Raw genomic sequence first — 20,974 nt, forward strand, 5'->3', positions numbered from 1 at the left:
TTGACAGAACTGCATTGCAACCCTCCTCCTCCTCCTCCTCTCCATCTCAGTGCATCGCCTCTCCTCTCCTGCCCGCTGCAGTTTGGCAGTAGACTGTTCCTCTATACAGACTCGTGCATCCCTCCTTCCTGCTATTTGCCTTCACAGTATGTTGCCCCCCTCCTCCCCCTGCCCCTCCCAAGTCTCCCCCACTGCCACACACTCACCCCTGCTGAGTGTTGGCAGCAGTGCGACACCTTAGATAATCGAGCCTTGCTGTCTTGTTCGCTCCTTGATAGACAAAGCGGTTGTTTTCCGTAATGAGGACAAACAACGTATAGTTGCTAACGTGATGTTAGAAAATGCTGTGTTTAATTCTGATCTTTTTTTTATTAGACCCCAAAGGCTCCAAAAATGAGGCTACTCACAAGAAAGGTACTTTCCTTTTATGTTCTTTTTAACCCTTATTTTTTTATTTTTATCTCTCTTCTTCTTCTTCTTCTTCTTCTTCTTCTTCTTCTTCTTCTTCTTCTTCTTCTTCCTCTTCTACTACTTCTTCTTTCTTTCATCCCTAATCAAGGTTTTGTGTTTGTGAATCACTCCTGAGATGATGTTTAGAGCTATAAGAATGTCACGAAACAATTTCTTGGATTAAAAATGTAAGGATTGCCATGTTTGTTGTAAAGTAAGTCACTGAAAGAAGCCTGAATGTTATTGTCTGTAAATCACAGTGAAACTCTGAGCTATTAAGCCAAAGTAATGTCAAATTATACGCTATTTTGAGCTTTACTTGACACTAACATTTTTCTCACTGAATGCCACATATATTTAATTCATTTGTGACTAGAAGTATTGTCACTTTGACAATAGCTATTTCCTTCAAACAGCAGATATTTAGCTCCAGGCCTCAGAGTGAAGTGTGCCTTTTTCCTTACTGTAGGACTGTCAGTTTTTACACAATAAGACCTTTTCTGAGAGAGTAATGATTTCCGTCTCCTTTATGGAGGCTGGTTAAACCACACAGCTTTTTTTTAAACCCAGCTTGTGTGTATCCTCAGTTCATCTTGAGCTTTAAATTATTGATTTTTACTTTATCATTTAGCCTACTCAGCCTAGGAATCAGTTAAGCAAGTATAGCTAGTGCCACTAAAACTTGCTAAAACGCTTATGGTTAATTATATAGGAGAGTCAAAATGTTCAGTGTTCAAAAACCGTGACTCTTTTTATCAACCACTTTATACAACAGCGGAGATCTTATTCAGCTCACACCCTGAGTCAGCATTATCACTACTCAGTTAAAATCTTGGACCCAAACTTGCACAGGTCCTCGATTCTCACAGGACGTATTTTTGGAAGCTCTCCCAAACTCTGCAAATATCCCTACAGCTGATCACATGCAGGGCTGACTTAGCCCTTAGCTTTTAGACATTCTAATTCATCTCATGATACAATACATTATGTATCACAACATTATATATTGTAGCTGTAGAGGGAGTTGGGTCTATCAAACACTTCCTGTTCACAGTGAAGAAGACACTGTAGAAAATATTAAAGTTAAGAACTGTATAGGTATAGATCATTAATTAAATTTATCATAAAATGTAACCAAATTGTGCATTATTAATTTATAAATTATGACAAAATAAAACAGCTTCACCAGCTTCAATCACTACAGTACCTATCTTGTAGTGAAGTTCAGCATAGGATTGTGGAGTATAGCTTAATGTGCTAAATTTGCTAGTTAAGCTAATCATGGAAAAGTAAAAGAGAGAAGGGGTACAGAATAAAATTAAAGAAGCCTTGAATAAAATAGCATGAAATAGCATGCTAAAGTGCTTTACATCACTACAGCACAGCCACAGGAGCAAAACAGTACAGTGTAGGGAAGAATAGATAGCATTACAGAGCAAAGGAAAGCATAGCATAGCGTAGCATAGCATTGCATTGGGTGACAGTACAAAGCACTGCATTGTATAACAAAGATTATTCTAACAAAGCATAGCATCATATAACAAATGTTGGCATAGTAAAGTAACTGCTTTGCCTAAAAAAGGATAGCATAACATAGAACAGCCCAGCCCATGTAGATTCTCTGCCAGACAGGGCATGGTTCTCCTGAAGACTCAAAAACAAGGTAACTGGACTGTGTACTGTCTTCCAAACTCTACACAGTCCAGCTGCCTTGTTTTCTGAGTCTCTAAAATAGAATAGCATTGCATTGGAAAGGATAGCATCATCACATGGCATAGCTTAGCATGCACAGCAAAAGATAGCATAGCACCACATAGCTTGGCTTAAAATGGCGTAGCATAGCAAAGTTTGAAATGATAAATTAGAGTATATCATAGCATGGTTGAATTTATAACAGTTAAGAATAGGTTCGACAAGTTTGGATAGGTAGAGCAAGCTTGGCACTAAAAAAATACCAGTATAGCATAGTATATTATAGTGTGGGAAAAGAATAGATGAGTATAACACATGTTTTAAATATAATATATAGTCATAAAGTCCAAATCCTTTTACTAGTATAAAACACATACAAACAAAGTTAAGTCATATTTGGAGAAATTTTCTTCATTGAAGTTTATTTTTAAATAACCTGGTCAGTTTCAATAATAATAATTAAAAAAAGTTGTAGGGTTGGATTGTATATTACTGAGCTATGTCCAACACTGAAGTGAAGTTTTCAAAGAATTTGAAGTCTGTTACAGTTTTAGTAGATGTCAAAACAGAATCTTGGTTATATTAACTTAAAATACAACCCAGTTTAGTATAAGAAACTGCAGTGTAGGGATGTCTTATGTAGACCAAATTAGTCCAGTTTCATACCAGAACAGTCAAATATTAAACAGTTAGTTTCTGCTACAAGGCACAATTTAATATTTGAATTAATAGAACATTTCTCAGGAGCACAGGGCTTGAAAACCAATTACTCTATGGTACAGTGTGGTAATGAAGCATAGTACAACCCATGAAAATTTAAATAGAGAAGAGTATGATACAGTTAAATGCAGAATAGCTGCGCCTCACATCTCTGCAGAAGGTAGAATCTCTTGAAGAATCTCTTTCAGCACATTCAGTTCGTTAGCTTAACATGCTAGCACCCGGAGCACAGCAGGCTTTTTACACAGTGGCTCCTATCAGACATCATTAGTTTATACATGACCCTAATTTGCATGCACAGACAGGAAGCTATGGTAGATTCCCCTTAGAACATGCAAATGCACACACACGCACACACACACATTTGTTCAGTCTACAATTAGCTCTGCAGGACTTGCAGATAATAACAGTCGGTGATGGAGCAAACAGCAGAGGTGATGCACTGAGTGATCTTTGGGGGCAATGCTGTCAGACAGGATTAACGCAGGTAAAGAAAGCTTGTAGCAATGTTTCCTGGCAGTGGGATATTCCCAAGTGTGAACTGAAACATTGCTGGGGAATCCATGGAGATCTTAAAGCTTAGAGAGTTGACTTCAATGGCATTTTTCTCGGTGATTAAAACAAAACTCAACTTTGGTGGCATCATTATCTTTAGTAATGCAGATATTATCCCTTTGTGTCTGATTACTGTGGCTGACTAATGCCATCGAGAGAGAAAATCCTTTGGTATGCAGACTAAAGACCTTAATTACCTTCTGAGCTTATTTTCTGGACCAACACTGTCAGCTTCACAGGAGACAGTGTTTTATATTAGCAGGCAGCAGCCTGTCTGCCTCCAGGCTGCTGCCATGCATAACTTACCCACCGGCTTGGCAGTGGAAAATAAAAACTATACGAATAGTAAGGAGTGTTTTTCTCATTTAGTGGTGCAAATATAAGAAGGGAGGTGAGTTGGCTTCATAATAACAAAAATACACTGTTTATTGTAATGACTTCAGGCAACTTCAAGAAATGGTTATAATGGTTGTGTGTTATTTGCATAAACTGAACGACTACATGTTTTCTGAGGAAATTTTCCCCATTTCTTCTGAGAAGAAATAAGTCCCAAAGCTAATGATGTGACATGCTGGATTTGCTGGCTGTCAAGTTTATGGACAGTGCAATAGCCCTTTAAAAATCTAGTCAAAGCACTGTATACAATGTGCGCTAACATTTTGGACTAGTGACAAATCTGAGCAGTGGCAATTCAGAAGATTTTTGTGCTGGTCTTTAGCTGATGAAAGTCCTCTCAGTAAGACACAGGAAAAAGAGAGGGTGACCTCTTGTACCACGGCCAGTCCTTGGTATGAGCTCAAATATTTTGGCTTTGCTTTTGGGTAACTTTCATTTCAATCATATTTTTGTACAGGCTGTGAGCTAGCTGCAGGCATTTAGTTCTGTACTTTGTCTTTTTGGATTTTTACCACAACAATTTTAAATTCTGTCAGAGTCAGGCCACCATTCTCAAGCATAATCATGGCTTGATCCAGCAGATGGAGGGTTTTCAGAATGTACTAGCCCTGGAAATTAATCATTTTATTTCATTAAGCGTCTAGTACAACTATCAAGGCCATATCCAGGATGCCACATGACCTTGTGATTGAAGACCTAGGATGGTCAATTTTCCAATAAACGTTGAGGTCAGTAATGCACAGTGTGCTCTGCACACGCAGAAGCCTGGAGTCTTTCAAAACACAACGCTGAAGCAACAAAGTAATGATAAAGCTGGTTCTGAGAGATGGAACTACGAGACACAGGAAAAGTTTGTCAAGCTCTGGCAACAACATTATGATGTGTCATGGAGGGGCGGCCAGGACAGACTGAAAAAGAGAAATGTTGGAAAGACAAAGCTGATTCAAATCAACATCCCGGTGAGTAACCTGTTAGCACCAGGCAGAAATATAATGTGAACATTGTAACAAATGGAGAGACTGATGTGCCGTCTGACTTGGTGGGCTTTTTGTACAAAAGACGGAGACGTCAGGCAGTTCCACGCCATGTGTTTCAGGGGAGTGTGTTTTGCTCTCTTTTATGAAGCAAACTTTCCGAATCCTGCTGACTCTTATGGTTTTGCTGAAGTTTCCAGCACTGACTTGTAAGATATGACATCATATTGCACTGTTTGTTGCTATCTTCAGTAGTTTACTGCTTGGCTTACTTAAAATTAGCATTTTGGTTAAAAAAAAAAAAAAAAATCCAGCTGGCTAATCACACAAAGAGGAATATATTTCAATACACCATAAAAGATCTAGATGTCTATCTTCAACAGAACTCAGTGAGACTCAGACTGTGTAATTAGATAAAGATCAAATAATTCAGTCTCCTGTCAGTAACAAACTAAATTTAACCTCCAAAGTAGCCGTCTGATACAGCAGCCAAATAACTTGAAAGCTTCATATTGACAATGAAGACGTTATCAGAGAGGACTTGTCGAGGATTAAAGCTCATTGATTCGTTCTGATCGTGATTCCCCCTCGCAAGCAATAAAAGCGAGTATGTTATATTGCTTCAGTGCTTTGACTTGATGTGCCTTCAATATCCTCAGTGGGTTCACCTGCAATAATGCTTATTGATGTGCACACAATCATTATGGATGGCCAAACTCATTATAGAGACAGAAAACTTTTATCTGCAGGGTCTATTCTGGGCACTATAGATGGGATTGTTTTTGAAGAGGAAAGGTAGGATGAAATTAGCATAAAAAGATAAAAAGGAAAAGCAAATGCAATGTAAAAGTCGGTATCAAAGGGTCGGTAATGCAGAAAATGAAATGCTAGTTGTAAGTAAATCAAGTTATGAAGGTTATAGTTAAACAAATGTAAATTTAGGACAGCAAAGAGGACATCAAATAAATAATAGAGAAACAAAATGAAAATGAAACACAAGAATATAAAAAAAGGGTCTGAAGACAGCAGATGACAGAAAGATTAGAAGAAGAGCGTTTGCAGAAAATGGTCAGTACTATGCTGCAGAAATGAATGCACACTAAAACTAAAGACAAAAGGGACAAAAAGACAGGGGCAAAATGAAAACAATGGGAGAGAAGAGATAAAGACAATAGAAAGAGAATGACAGTAGAGGAAAGAGTGAATGAATGATTCAGAATAATCTATGAGACCTGAAGCAGAGCATATACTCGACAGGAAGAGCAAGCCATCACCGAGGAGGAGACGTGGGAGGAAAGGCAGACGAGAGGAGTGAAACGATAGGAAAGAGGGGGGAGGGAGAGGAAAGGCTGGGCAGAGAGAGAGAGGAGATTTCTCTTCCAGCGTGTTCAGCAGAATCCACTCAGCAGGTCAGGGCCTGAAGCCTGCTGCGGCCGCCATCGGCAGCAGCCGTTCTTTCTGATTAGAGGCTCCACTCCGCTCCTTCTGTTGCAGGTTGTTCAGCACATATTACACACAACTCACCTCCTCGCGCTGGCGCTTTATGCAGATTAATGTAAGGCCAAGGGATATTTGTCTGCTAACAGATTCCAGGGACTCCTTCCCCCTCTTGGTGCCGTGCAAGAGGCCCAAGGATTCAATCTGTCTCTGTAGATTTATGCTTCTCCAAGTGCCCAGTTTCATGGAGGACGGCTTTGTAATATGATTGCATAGTGCTTGAGAGAGGTGACACTTTAATGTGACGGCTGCAGGTTGGAGCATATTGCAGTTATTTTACTTTTTATATTGAGAGGAAGAAAATGCTGCTATGTAGATTTATGCTTATCCGAGTGGCCTGTCTGGAGGAGAACACCTTTGTAATGTGATTGCACAGTGCTGCAGAAAGCTAACACTGCAAAATGGTTACTGCAGGCTGGAGCACATAGTGTGGTCACAGTGAATGTAAAGCAGAATATCCACTACACAGATTAATGTCTGTGCAAGTGGCCTATTTTAAAGAGTATAATACAGCTGCAGTGTGCTGTCGGAGGGGAACACTGAGGAGAGATTGCAGGGCTTTCCTCAACGGAAGAAATTCCAGCAAACACCCACAACAAACAAGTCATTTATCAATGCCAGATGTGATCAGTTGGTGCTATCCTTGCATTTGTTGCTTAGTTTGGACATGAAGACTAATATACAGACATTTATGCACAAAATAAATATGTATTGCCTTTTCCACAGTTAGTTTGTGAAAGTTATTATTTCATATAAAATGTTCCCAATCCTAAATAAATAAATAAATAGATAAAATTAACAAAAAATAAATTACATATAAAGAAAAAAAAATATTAAAAATAAGATAAAATAAAATAAAATATAATAAAATAAAGTAAAATAAAATAAAATAATTATCATGAAGATGCTTCATTCTTCCACCAAAGTATTTTTTTCTGTAGTTTTAATCAGATGAAATGGAAATCTTGTCCCTGAGGTAGGATTAACACTTTTGGAAAGTATTGTCTACCCCATTTATACTAAAATACCACTGGATATGTTTCCTAAAGAAACATCTTGTATATATTAGCAATTAAATAACAGCTTGAAAGTCATTTTGACTGTGAACTGACTTGAAGTAAGGAGACCAATCTTTGATTCCAACTCTGAACCTCTGTTCCTGCTCTTTGCTGGAGAGATTTGGTGTATAACCAAGAAATAAAGTATGATAGCCTTTTACTAGAAAGATAACTTTTCCTTTACTGGTCCTTGCTCAGAATCTCAGTGTGAGAACAATGGTAAAAGGCAAAGAGACCAAAAACAAGAAGCGGGAGATACAAGACAGTCATCAAACTGGTGCTTGTAGAACTAAGTTATACAGTATATTGTTTTGTTTTCTTTAGTTCAAGATCAAAAATGATCAGAGTTTTTAACGCTATCTTTTTGGGGGGTTATGCCTTTCTTCAGAGAGGAGAGGACAGTGGATAGGGCAGAAAACAGGGTGAGACTGGGGAGTAACATGAGGGAAAGAGGCCACAGGATTCGAACCCAGGCTGTCCGTGTGAAGGCAAACCTCATGCAGGACAACCTGGACCACTAGGCCATCTGCACTCCAAAAATGATCTGATCAGACCCGCACATCTGTCAGCATTGCATCTGTTAAAATAGGTTTCAGGACCATGGACAGCTCCAAGAGGGGGAAGCGCAGCAGTGAGAAAATGTATCAGGTCCAAGCTCTATCCAGTATAAAATAAAACTTAAAAATCAGTCATACAACTACTGTAGGTTTGAATAGCATAACTTAACAAAAACTGTTTTCATACATCTTCCTTTGACTTGGCAGGTTTAGTTGGTCTCCAAAACATGGAAACTGTTTTTCATGGATAACATATTAGAGAGACCTGAGACTCAAAACTGTTTGATCACCACGTTCGACCGATAAAAATCTCATTGTCAGATCAGAATTTATGAATACATACATAATTAAAGCTGCATAACTGAACACGATGTCAAGCCTACACTTGAAATGACATTAAATTGATAAACAATGATGAAACACGTGTACACAGCAACAACACAGAGAAACAGTTCATGTGGCACATTACACATCTTGCTTATGTCCACATCGATTATATGACACACACTCTTGACTGGGTCAGAGGTCCCTTTGTTGCAGAGCTGCATACTGATTTAAAGAGAGATAGAATTGCAGCTTTCAGCCATCTCGTTGCAGCTTAAAAAAAAAAGAAGAAAGAAAGAAAACAAAACAAAAAGTGTCTTCTGTAATCACTTCATCACTGCTCCCCACCACCTTTTGAAGATAATAAAGAAACATGAGTCATTTTGAACAAATTAGTTCCACTCATTTAGACTCATATTTTCTCACTGTTATATTTATCTACATAAACTAACACAGGAACTCTGAGTCAGGAAAAAAAGCTTCTAAAATGTTTTACATTTTTATTTGCTATTAATCATAAATATTCAGAGAGTTTTAATTACAAAAAAACAACAGAGCAAATATGTCTGCTTTTGGGATGCTTCAACAGAGGGAGCACAGTATATGTGCATGTATGTGCATTGGAAATCTATTCTGGAGAATTGGATCCACGTGTTCATAGGTACCTTAAGTTTTGGGTTTAACACAGGGCACAGCTGGACATGACATAAAATGAATTCTGAATTTGATAAGGTGGAAAAAAAACATGACTGATGATTTGATATGTTTGTAAAAAGAAAACAAAATCTGTGATAGACCACAACACCAAGATTTTGAGGTTTCAACTAAAGTGGAAAGGGCACCAAAAAACCCTGGCTACAAATCAGATCAGAGGTACTGATAAAGGCCTCTGTTTTATCTGAGTTTACACAAAGGAAGTTGGCATCCAGTCCTGTTGGGCTTTTTCAGTGTTTTCTGGTTTTAAAGAAACATACAAAGCTTGTGCAGTCATATTGAGATGTCTTTGGGCTGACACTGAACCCCATATTGATGTTGGTGATGTAGTCAGCAGCGTGTGGATGTTTGAATGGGACTAGCAAATACTGATGGTCCTTGTGTGTGGAAGGGTGAAAGCGACAAATGGAGTGAAAGTGCTTTTAGTGGATGGCAAGACCAGAAAAGTTCTGTAAGTACAAGTCTAGGAGGTGAAACCATCTTTTTGAATTTTTTTTTTAATGGCTTCATCAAATAATGATATGAAAGTGATCAGAGGTCAAGTTTCCATCTGAGTTACCTCAAACATGAGCCACAATGATGATGAGTCAATCTGTTTTATCAGAAAGGGTTGAGAGAAGGAGCACATGTGAGTATTTGAGGGATAAGGTGCGGGGGTGGATGTATATGTAAATATATATATGTGCGTGTGTGTGAGTGTGTGTGCTTCTGCTCTAATCTCACACGACTATCTACCTTCCTCTCAAGATGATTAAAAGCACTGAGCTAACAGCGGAGCATCACGACACACTGTTAAATCACACACTGATTTATTGAGCAGATGAACATCCCTCCCTCTCACACACACACACACACACACACACACACACACACACACACACACACACACACACACACACACACACACACACACACACATGCACACTTGACACACACACACACACACACAGGACAAACAGTCCATCTGCACAAACACATGGTCCGGCAAACAAGCGAGCAAACAGCAAACAGGAAGGCTCAAACAAACACATAACAAACTGTCCAACAGACGGAAACACACATGTACAGAGTGAATACAGCAGTGTTTTTTAATATCTCACTCAGTAAAACAAACACACTGTTTGGGGTATCACTACCTTTCAGTAATCCAGTTGAATAAAGCTCCAGTCACCCTCTCTGTGTCACCGTGTCGCCCCCGTAGACCTGTTATTGATTTCTGTTCCTCTGCAGTCAGGCTGCTGCCATCCTGTCATGTCTGCCCGTCAGTCAAAGCTGGCCTGGAAGAGCCTGGAAGGTCCAGGAGAGCTGTTTACCTATTCACTGCAGGGCTGAGATCACGATTACTCACTACAGGACATCTCTAAGTCCTCCGTGTGGAATCATTAATGACTTTCTGAAAGGCGGTTTGTTTCAGAAATCATGGAATGATTACACGGTATAGTTGGATTCTGTGAAGAATAAGAAGAGAAAAAGTTTCTGGGACCAAAGAAAACTGTCGTGACTATGAGGCTGATTCCTCATAGAAGTATTGGACAGAGGAATTGGACCCTGAGATGTCAGCCTGTAGCTTGCAGCAGTTTGTAGTCAGGCTCAGAGCTTTTTATAGCTTTCTGAACAACAACAGAGCTCTGTGCCACAGAGGTATGAGATGTATCAGTCGATGAATGCTCCTCGGTCCCTTTTTGAACAAATCATTGTTTATAGCATGACAGAACTATCTCATGTTAAAGATGCAATGAGGAGGAGTATGTTCTTTTAAGAATTAAATGGAGATTGGGTTGAAACAAAGTTTCTTTGTTCAAGTCAACTTTTGTACTACAACATGCTGAAGTAAGGTATTTATCAGTACAGTTGTGTAGTGCTATGACTTGAAATGTGACATCATCAGCCTGGTGCTCTGACGTATCTGTAGGCTAACATGACAAACAGTAAACACTGTAAGTTTGTATGTAGTTTAATAGCCATCTATATTCAGCACAGCTAGCAGCTCAGTGCTCTAAGACATGTCTGTAATGTGTAACATCAGTAAATCCTGGTTAGCTATGACCTACCAGTCATCTACCAAGCAGAGCTAATGTAACTTCACTTTCCATTCATATTGAGTTTGAACAGACCACTGCAGAATAACTGCTGACTGTGGGTTGAATGAACATTAGCACAAACAGATTAGCCCCTGCACTGCAAAAAAACCTGAAATCTCATCAAGTGTTTTTGTCTTTTTTTAAGTAAAAATGGTCTTATTATACTCAATATGAGCCACTTTCAACTTATCAAATGTCTTGTTTCAAGTTATCAGAGTACAAAAATGAGGTCTGAATTGCTTGTAACCAATAAAAAAATCTGCCAATGGAACAAGAAAAAAATGCTTGAAAATTTCCTTGAGACTAGAACAATGTCTTAATACAAGTAACTTTTCTCTTGTGCCATTGGCAGATTTTTTTTACTGGTTACGAGCAATTCAGACCTCATTTTTGTCCTTAAATAACTTTAAACTAGACTTTTTTCTGGATTGGTCATGTGAATTTGGCTCATATTGAGTCTAAAAAGGAATTTTCTACTGAAAATAAGACAAAAACACTTGATAAGATTTCAGTTTTTGCAGTGTGTGATATAGAGTGATACAGCCTGTGCTAAAGGCTAATTAGCCTTTAGCTTGGGCTGTATCACTCTCCTGTTTAGCTTTCATCTACTCTTCTGTCCTTTTTCTGTCTGTCAGTTAGGCTCCTATGTCCACCCTCACTACAAAATTAGTCACAGAAATCGTTTTTAGCAGAGAAAAAAAAAAACAGATAACTGTGTTTTAACCTCTTCTCACTACTTAACTTAGACAGCCGGCGTGGTGTTATCATAGAGACTTTTACATGCTGTAAATCAATCCAGTCCTGGTCAACCTGAACTGGATGCTAAGAAGTAGCAACACAACAGCCTCTTTAATAAATATAACATGCTAACATTTGTAGCATTTGTTTTGATGGATGGAGATGTTAGCTTTCAGGATGCGCTGGCCTAAACGTCATACCTCAGTAAGGCTATGTGCTAGAATAAAATGTATAAAGAGAGGGAACATGAGCAAGAGGATATGCACACATAGAAGCACAAGCGAACACACACACACACACACTTCTACAAACATACAGTCACACAGAAAAACTGAAAAGGCTTGCAGGCATGAATGCCAATTTTGTGTAAATATGCATAGACAAATACAGGCACACACTCACCACACACATTCACACACACTTACCACACACTCTGAGCCTCAGGTGATTTCTGACCAGGCTGCCATGCATCCATCCATCGCTTCATCCTCTCCTCTGCCTGCCTCCCACTTTGAATACATTTCATCTCATAATGAAACCTGAACACCCTGTGGCTGAGAGAAAGAATAAGAATGAGAGGAAGTCAGAGTAACAATAAGACAGGAAGATAAAGGAAGAAGAGACACATTCATAGAGAGAGTGTGAAGGAGAGGAGATATGGAGGAGTAAAATATAATATCACGACATTTCTCCTCCGTTGTTGCAGAGGAAAATAAAGTTTTTCCCTAAAGTTCACACCATGGAAGAGGCAATGATGGATGGTTGAATATGTCGGTGGGAGAAACCGCCATTCCTCATCTCAACGCTCCAATTAAAGTGTGACAGGAAATGTTTTCCCCTCGCAGCTGATCAACCGCACTGTTTACTTCCTAGCTTTAAGCAAAGAGGGTTTTACTGCTCTATAGGAGACACCAGGTATGTGCTTTAATACGTGAAAGAATAATGAGAGCTGTCTGTAGAAAATGAAGAGGGATGCAGGGCTGCATCATCTGCATGAGAATGAAAGCAGAAATATAAACAAGATTGTGATGCAGACAGGCTTTCTTTCAGGTGTTGGATGTGACTTTAAAGGATGTTGACATAAAGAAGAAAGGAGTGGGGGAAAAGAGTCTTTTTTCATTGTAGAGTCAGGAGACGGACGACGCTTTAATGTTTCACTGCCTTCCAGCGTTTTCTTTTCTTTCCCCCGCGGCGTTGCGTGGCCTTGATGTTTATCTCCTCCTCCATGTTGTGTCAAGATGTAATGGAGTAAAAATGGAATCGGGCAGAAAGACTACTGAAAGTTAGTCTCCCGTTTTTTTTTTTTTTTTCTGCCCGTGGTGCTGCTTGTGAGCATGTGCGGAGAGTCAAGAAATCCTTGAAAGTCCAAACAGTTTTAGACTTCCTAAAACTGAAACTTGCAATGCTGGAAAATTTCTATTACCCAGAAAACTTGAAGTGATATATCAGATATTTTTCAAAATGAGGTTCAATGAATTGCCTGTCACAGTAACTGTATGAGACACAATGGATGAGTTTTAGCTTGGCCTCTTGAATCAGAAACTCAAGAATTAGTGCTATAAAGAAGCTTTGCAGTTTTTGCAGATGGGATGCATCTGTCACATAATTTAACACATTTTGAGGGGCTCTGATCCAAGCACTCATCTCAGGTTAACCGTACACTGTGCTGCAAATTTTTCTACAAGAAAGCCCATTTGTTTGTGCGTGATTCACAAAGGCAAAAAGTTTGCAGTAAATTTTTACAGTAAACTATAAATTGTCGTCTCTGCAACATCAACCGTCGTTCCTTATGCAGAGTAAAGAAGCTGATTGTCATTGGGGCCATATTGGAAATGCTGATGCAAGAGGCAGAATTTGAGCCTCTTTAAGCCTCATTTCCACCAAGCAGTTTAGTTCATCTTGGTACAGCACGCATTTTGTGGCGTTCCCACGGACTAATCCTTGGACAGATCCTCCACTGCAAAAAAACTGGAATCCTTCCAAGTGTTTTTGTTTTATTTTAAGTAAAATTTGTCTTATTTCACTTGATATGAGCCACAGTATTCAAAGACAAAAATTAGGTCTGAATTGCTTTTAACAAGTAAAAACAATCTGCCAATGGCACAAGAAAAAATTTACTTGAAAACTTGCATATAACTAGAATAATGTCTTAATACCAGTAACTTTTCTCTTGTCCCATTGGCAGATTTTTTTTTTTCTTGTTAAAAGCAATTCAGACCTATAAATAGCTTGAGACACAACAATTTCCTGGACTCATTGGGTAATTGTGGCTCATATTAAGTCTAAAAAGACATTTTCTACTGAAAATAAGACAAAAACACTTGGTAGATTTCAGTTTTTCCACTGCCCAAATAACCAAATCGACCACCTTTTGGGACTCCTGTTGGGGTTCCAGACTCAACTAATCCAACCCCAGAAGGTGGAGCTGCAACACGGCAGATTGTTGGTTGGTTGAAAGAATTGTCAGTTACATGCTCTCTACCAAGATGGGGTAACAGACTTGACCGATCCAATCCATACCAAACTGTACTGATCTAAACTGGACTGCTTGGTGGAAACAGGGCTTTAGGTAACAGCTATAGTGCTCCCATCAGTTGACCCGCCCGTGACCGGAGCTGCGCCTCTGATTGGGCAAACTCGTGAACTCGGTATCTTCTAAACCGCTGAGTTAGAAAAAGAAATTACCCCTGTACAGTGTGTGCAGATAGGGAAATTAGCAGTTCAGGCTTAAGTCAGCCTCAAGTGGATTCTTGATGAACTGCAGCTTTTTGCACTTATGCATAGGCTTCATTAATCTCAACTGGTTGTTGACCCTTGGTAAATCACTGTATCATTACTGGATTTTAATTTAGAGTATGATTACTGATTTATTCTCACACCCCTGCTCTTTACATTTACCATACCAAAAAAAAACTTTCCCCCATGAGTTACTTTCAATTTCACTGAATTACTGTAAAGTTTATAGAAAACAGTGCGTGTTTTTCCTGCTTTAATAATAGTAATTGTTTCAATAGCATGACTACTTTCTGAAAAAAAAAAAAAAAAAACATTGTCTCAGGTTTTTAAGAAAGTTGTCCTCAGTTGACATTATCAAAGAGTACAACAAACAGTGAACTCAGTTTGGTAAGAAAAGAAAGAAACCTTGGCTGAAGTCCACCCAAACCCACGGCAAACTATGAGCTAACCATATTTTATTACCAAATATCCCTGTTAAACTTCCTCAGAGCTTTTATGTCTGAAATCCCTGCAACCAATCTCAACACATGGTTAGAATTTAAAAGTGTTGGCCCTCAAACTCCATCTATAAACTGAAAAGTTCAATTATAGAATCATGTATTAAATGTCCCAGTCAAAGTGGCAACATAAACTATAAAAAACTGATAGAGGAATGTCCTTGCAACAATCTTGGGTCTCCCAGCATTTGTTGCCAAAGGCTTTTTTCCTGAATCGTTTTTATGGCTTTTACAAAACTTTTTTATAAGTTTAGCCAAGTAACTTCCAGGAGTATAAAGCTCTCAGTGTTTGATAAAATGTTCATTATTTCTCTGTTTCACTATCGGGGCAGGAGATTTATGATCCTTTAAAGTTCCTAGGGATACTTTTCTTTTTTCTCTCATGCTGGCATTTCAGTGCTGATGTTTATGCATGGAGGATAAGAAGAAAATGATTACCTCCTCAGCTGTCGTGTCTGGACATAATGGAGGAAAAACAGCAATAACAGAAGAAAAATAACCCTATACTTCCCTCTCCCTCTTTTCATCTCTGCTTCTTTCAAGCTCTTTCATTCTCAGTCCTGCATGTAGAATGAGCCATGTTCCTCCACTTCTTAGAGCATGTGTGGGGAATATATATTAGGTCAATAAAATAGCAAAACTGCCTTCCCTGGACCGTATAGCCTACAGACGACGCCCTATAAATATTTAATGTCTCTCAGCCATTGTAGTATTTTCTGCTGAAGGCAGCTCAATTGCAGAGAAGGTGATCCTGTGTAATTCAGAATATTATTCAGATAATTTGTGGCCCGAAACTTTTCCTCTGTCCTTGCCTCTCTTTGCTTTTGTTGAGCTCTTCGACATGCGTATCTGTGAATAAATTCGGCCTCTCCACTGCGGCACTGAGGTGTCACTTAGAGGTGTGCAAATTGGGCATCAGGAGAAAAGAGTTCAATAAAGAACAGAGGAACAGGACCTGGAAAATCCTCCAGATACCTGTGTTTTACTACCTCCCAAAGCTTGATAATGGAGCGTCCCCAACTGTACCACCTATAGTCCCCCATACTCCTCTAGTAAAGGCACATGTTTGCAGGTCGGTCCAACCTGAACCTCTAATTGGGAAGAACCTGCTGTCTTGATGTTCAGTTCCCAGAAACAAAAAAAAGAAATAAAGCAGAACAATGGAAATGATGTGTGTGAAACAATACCTCTCTTTGAGACATTTCTCTTTACAACATGGACAAAATAAGGGTTCAGGTATACAAGGAATGAAAAAACCTAACTCAACACAGCAGAAAGCAGCCCGTTGTCACTTACATAGCTTCAAAAACTGGTGCTTTGTCACAGACCTTGGCATTCTGCTACAGATACACAAGACACCTTTCATTGTTTGAATCAGACACAATGTGCTGTAACTGACTCAAAAATAATCCCTCCCATAAAAAAACAGCATTGGTGCAGTTAGAGGTGTAGTTTGGTCAACGCTGCAGGACCTCCACAATGAAGACAGTCCCTATGAAACCTTTGTGTTGCTGTTGAAAGCTAACCCTATGGTGTGGTCTTTCACCTTCATTGTAATCTGTGCTGTTGGAAATGGCTTCTCAAGAACACAGGCATGTAGGAAGGAAGAAAGAAACTAACTCTGTTTTCTATTAGTATAATACGTTTAAAAGTTTCTTAAAGAAGCGTCTTTAAGTTGTTTTTCTTCTTAGACATAATCATTGGTCATTGTTGGATGTAATAAACTAATTTTTAAAACATCTTTTTCATACAACTGTCAAGCCCTGCCAAGTCTCCGTGTACAAATTTCCGAGAGACTTGCTCGATTTAACTCTCTTCGACATCTTGCAGATTAACTTCTCGAGCTCATCAAAACTTAAATCTGCTCCTCGGAGATTCACGGCTCAGCAGCCTCTGTCCTCAGCAAGAAGTGAGCTGTGACTGAGCAGTGTTTTAGACTTTTTTCATTTGTAAAGATAGCCGGCTATTGTTGGCTGAGTCGTGGGATTATGCCAACCCCAGAGATGTTAGGAAGGCTGCCATGACTCCTGGATTGATGCTGATAAGACCTCTGGGCTCTGCTGGAGGTTGATGAAGAAGCAAGGACCGTATGATTGAAAGCCAAGTAGCTTATTGGACTCTGTGTTTTGCCAAACAGAAATCACTTTTTGTTGTTTCCCTGTCAAATATTGTGTAATATGATTTATCTATTGGAAAAAGTACAACTCTCACTTTGGCTAAATCCTGGTTCATTAACACATAAACTGACCTTATAGGCTTCATTTGAAAGAACCAGTGATCCTAGTACCTGGTAGTTTATTTGGAAAGTGCCTTGAGATAGCATTTATTGTGTTTTGGCGCTATATAAATAAAGATTAATTGATAGTGGTTGTAAGTTTTGACCAGGTATTACTGGATTTATCTCACCATCATGCTGGCAGCAGCAATGTTCCCTGTAGTCTTTATGCACCTGCTATATCATACAAACATATGGTGTTTGGTAGCCTGCTGTTCAGTGGATGCTTCACTCCAAAACTCCTTCCAAAGTCATGAGTGGGTACATTTTTAATAAGAGCTGCCCCAGTGGGAGTTCCTTTCAAAACAGTGATGAGATACCAAAAAATGCCAAGATCTTTGAGTGTTGCTGGAACCCGATTGAAGCTGGTATACAGGACTTCAGAAGTAGAGTGATTTTCAGACGCCTAAGTTTTGTAAACTCCACTTTTGTTCTAACGCCAAATTTAAGAATCTCATCAAAAACATGATGTTCAGTTGACACTGGCTAAAAAGAAAAAGGCACTATCGCTGAAGGTTCGCTGAAACTATTAATCATTGAAGAAGCAATTACAGGCACTTCCCCGGCAAGTTTATCAGGCTGTCATCTTTATATCATCTCTATTTGGACCTATCTACTTTCTGGATGACCACCAAATACTCCTCTCTCAATGTCAGCTCTGCTCTGAGGAGAAAAATGAGTAGATGATAACCAGCAAATATAAGTCTTTAAAAACTAAAAGGGTGAAAAACAGAGAAGGTGTTTTTGTTTTTTAAGAAGGCAGGAAGATAAGGAAAAGAAGCTATTTTAGTACATGATTAGTATAATCCTCAGTTTGAAAAGTCTTACTTCTATCAATATTTCTCATTACAAATTAGTCTGTGTACAACCACTCTGTTCATCTTCTATTAAAGCTCTTTGCACACCAATGGCGACGCAACTAAACGGCACAAAATTGTGAAAAATTTGGAGGCGTCATATTCAATCTCCGCAGCTTTTCTCCTCCAAACAGTATTTTTGTCATCATTGTTTTTTGTAGTTTTTATGTCTTTTGTCATATACAACCAGGTACTAGGACACAAACGCAATCAATGCTGAATGTTTTGGTAGGTGACATGTCAACAATGAGCGTTTCGATTGGTCTGTGTACTGGTCACAACTTTGGAAAAAATTGATCTCCGTCTGAAAAATAAAAGCTCAGCCAAAGGACATTGTTGGTGTGAACAAACAGTAGGTTCGAAAAAAAATAACGTGTGAAATATTTGAGCAAAAAAAACGCATCTGGTGTGCAAAGGGCTTAACTGTGCATTTTCATGAAAAGCCCATGTCTCTATACAAAATCTCATTTGAGGTTATAAAACACTGAAGTATTTTATATCAAGGTGATTTTAAAGCTAATTTAAACAAACTAATGATAATCATATTCCATTTTACAGGCTGGAAAATTGTATTTGAGCTCTTAAAGGAACCATGATACAACAAAATCAGATTTTCTCAGTTCAAATTGAGAGGATGGAACATGAAAAAAATACATGTGCCTGTGGAAAACCAAACAAGAAGTTGACTTCTCACTGTGGGTTCATTACAAGAGAAAATGAAACGTTCTTTCACTGTGAGGCTCTTAATGCAAACAAAAAGAAGTTTTAACAGGAAAAAGTCTGATTCTAGGGTCTTAATCCACCCCGGGTGGTGTCCCTGCAGTGATTTAGTGGCACAGTTAAATTGCTCTGTGTCTTAAGCTCTTGTTTTGTTTGTGCAGAGAAATCATACACATGGAGCGCAGAGAGCTCAGGGACTGTTTAGAGTCTTTATTCAGAGAGGCTGCAGCGGCTGCAGTTAGCAGAAGTGCTGAGAGGCCGAGCTGGGCCATTCGTTTCATCCTGCTTTATTGCTGTTGTCACTTGTTTTTAATGAAAGTGGAGACAGAGAAGAAGATGGGGGAGGGGGTGTGTATTTACTGGAGTCTTGCTGAGGTGTGTTGGTCTCTGGCCTTGATTGGCCCCCTCTGCAGATGTGTGTGCGAGCGTTTTCGTGTTGTGAGTTTGTGCGTGCATTTTCTGAGGAACTCACTTTTACTCCACATGCCAAGAGCTGGAACTTGAGAAGTCATAAGAACATTCACAGAATAGAATGAATAATTAATTCAGAGTCTTCTTTAAATAGTTTGGAAACTAAACTTCTTTTGCACACTTTCATTAAAAAAACAGCTGGTCAAGTCGTAGGTAAGTGTCTTTAGCAGCTCAAAATGTATCTCTAAAATGTATCAGTCATCTCTGCAGCGGTCTCCCATTGTGTTGATTCGATGCATGGTGGCCAGCAGGGACAATCTTTGAATGCATGAAGTGGACTTGGCCTTTGCTAACATGTTTAAATGTTATCAGCTGGGAAAGGTTAAAAAGCGACGAGGCGTGCAGAAACTATGTATCTGTTCAAACTGCATGTTAATGAGTGTTAATATGTGTTTAGTATGTGTGTGCAGCATAGCCTGTAACCTCCATGCATACTGAGTGTGTCCTTCAGTTTGACATGTGCGCGTGTGTGTGTGTGTGTGTGTGTGTGTGTGTGTGTGTGTGTGTGTGTGTGTGTGTGTGTGTTTTGCATGCCTGGCTGCACAGGCTGTATAGTTTAACACTAGTGGTGTATGTATTTCTGTCATTTCTCTTTGTCCTTCTTCGCAGTAGTGTGCACTTAAAAAATACTTCAACAGTGCTCCAGGGTTGCAAATTGTAATTTTGCTTTTCTTAGCTTTTGGTTCCCATAATATGGGAAAAACAAATCCTGGTGGTGAAAAGCAAAAGACTTAATGGCTTTTCTTTCCTCCTCCTTTAGTGTTCACATCCAAACTATTAAGATTTCATTAGATGCTGTAGTCTTTGTAAAAATGATCTTTTGGTTTGGCTGAATAACGTGCAGTATATCTATGTGAAGTTGTGTACCCACGCTCCTTGCATTAAGGTGAGCAATTACACTGGATGTTCCTTAAAAGTGTCTGATCCTATGTCACCAAACTCCATGATTTCACCTCTAATAACACAAAATCTTAACTCTGGTCATTGTAAGTTACTGTACAAACAAACGACACAGTCCCATGTTAGCAGCAGATGGTTTACAATGGAAAACCTTCCTAACCTCTTCTGGTCAGGTGTGTTGGAGGGTCAGGTATCCGGTATCTAATTCAGAGGTAAACACCCGCACACTAATCAAAAAAGTCAACAATGATAAAAATTAAGTTACCTGGCTGAGACACTAAATGTGACAAAAGTTAATACCAGAAGTATAGTTTAGAACATACTAGTGCATTTATTGTAACAAAGTCTGAGTTGTCGGAGCAAGTTCTACGTTCAACTTGTCATCCTGGCCATAAAATTATCTTCCCAATCAAACTTCCAAAGGGAGTACATCATCAAAAAATGTGAAGTTTTATACACATAAAAAAAGCACAAGAAACAGGTCACTAAACTATAGAAATGAACTTGATTGGCAGTATGCTAATTTCATATGCATCTGGGGGGTTGAAGTATCGTGGTCCCTCAACCCCCGAGTCACATATGAAACTAAGAAAGCACTCATAGAGCGAAGACCTCCGCCAAGCATATCGTGATTGTCATGCAACACTTTAGTCCTACTTTAATGTTATACTCCCTTTCAGCAGACTGTCTGCTACAATTTGGTGTTAGTTGCAGGTTTGTGCAGTGTTGAAAATTATGATGACCCAGTACACATTTAATATT

General features: G+C 39.0%; 1 protein-coding gene across 5 annotated transcripts in view; it reads left to right on the forward strand.

Annotated features, from left to right (window-relative positions):
- glra1 (glycine receptor, alpha 1) overlaps positions 1 to 20,974 on the forward strand; it is a 174,696-nt gene that overhangs the window by 82,516 nt on the left and 71,206 nt on the right. Inside the window, exon 4 of one of the 5 annotated variants that reach the window (XM_074673812.1) lies at positions 376 to 414. The exons of 3 other annotated variants lie outside the window; for them this stretch is intronic. In XM_074673812.1, the coding sequence (XP_074529913.1) occupies positions 376 to 414 (39 nt within the window). Of the gene's footprint in view, positions 1 to 375; positions 415 to 20,974 lie in introns of those variants that run through there. One more of the 5 variants, XM_074673811.1, reaches the window with a different exon arrangement.

Source organism: Halichoeres trimaculatus, unplaced genomic scaffold (assembly GCF_033239565.1).
Source record: "Halichoeres trimaculatus isolate MK-OKI-2021-1 unplaced genomic scaffold, fHalTri1.1 fHalTri1_scaffold_7, whole genome shotgun sequence".
Taxonomy (NCBI): domain Eukaryota; kingdom Metazoa; phylum Chordata; class Actinopteri; order Labriformes; family Labridae; genus Halichoeres; species Halichoeres trimaculatus.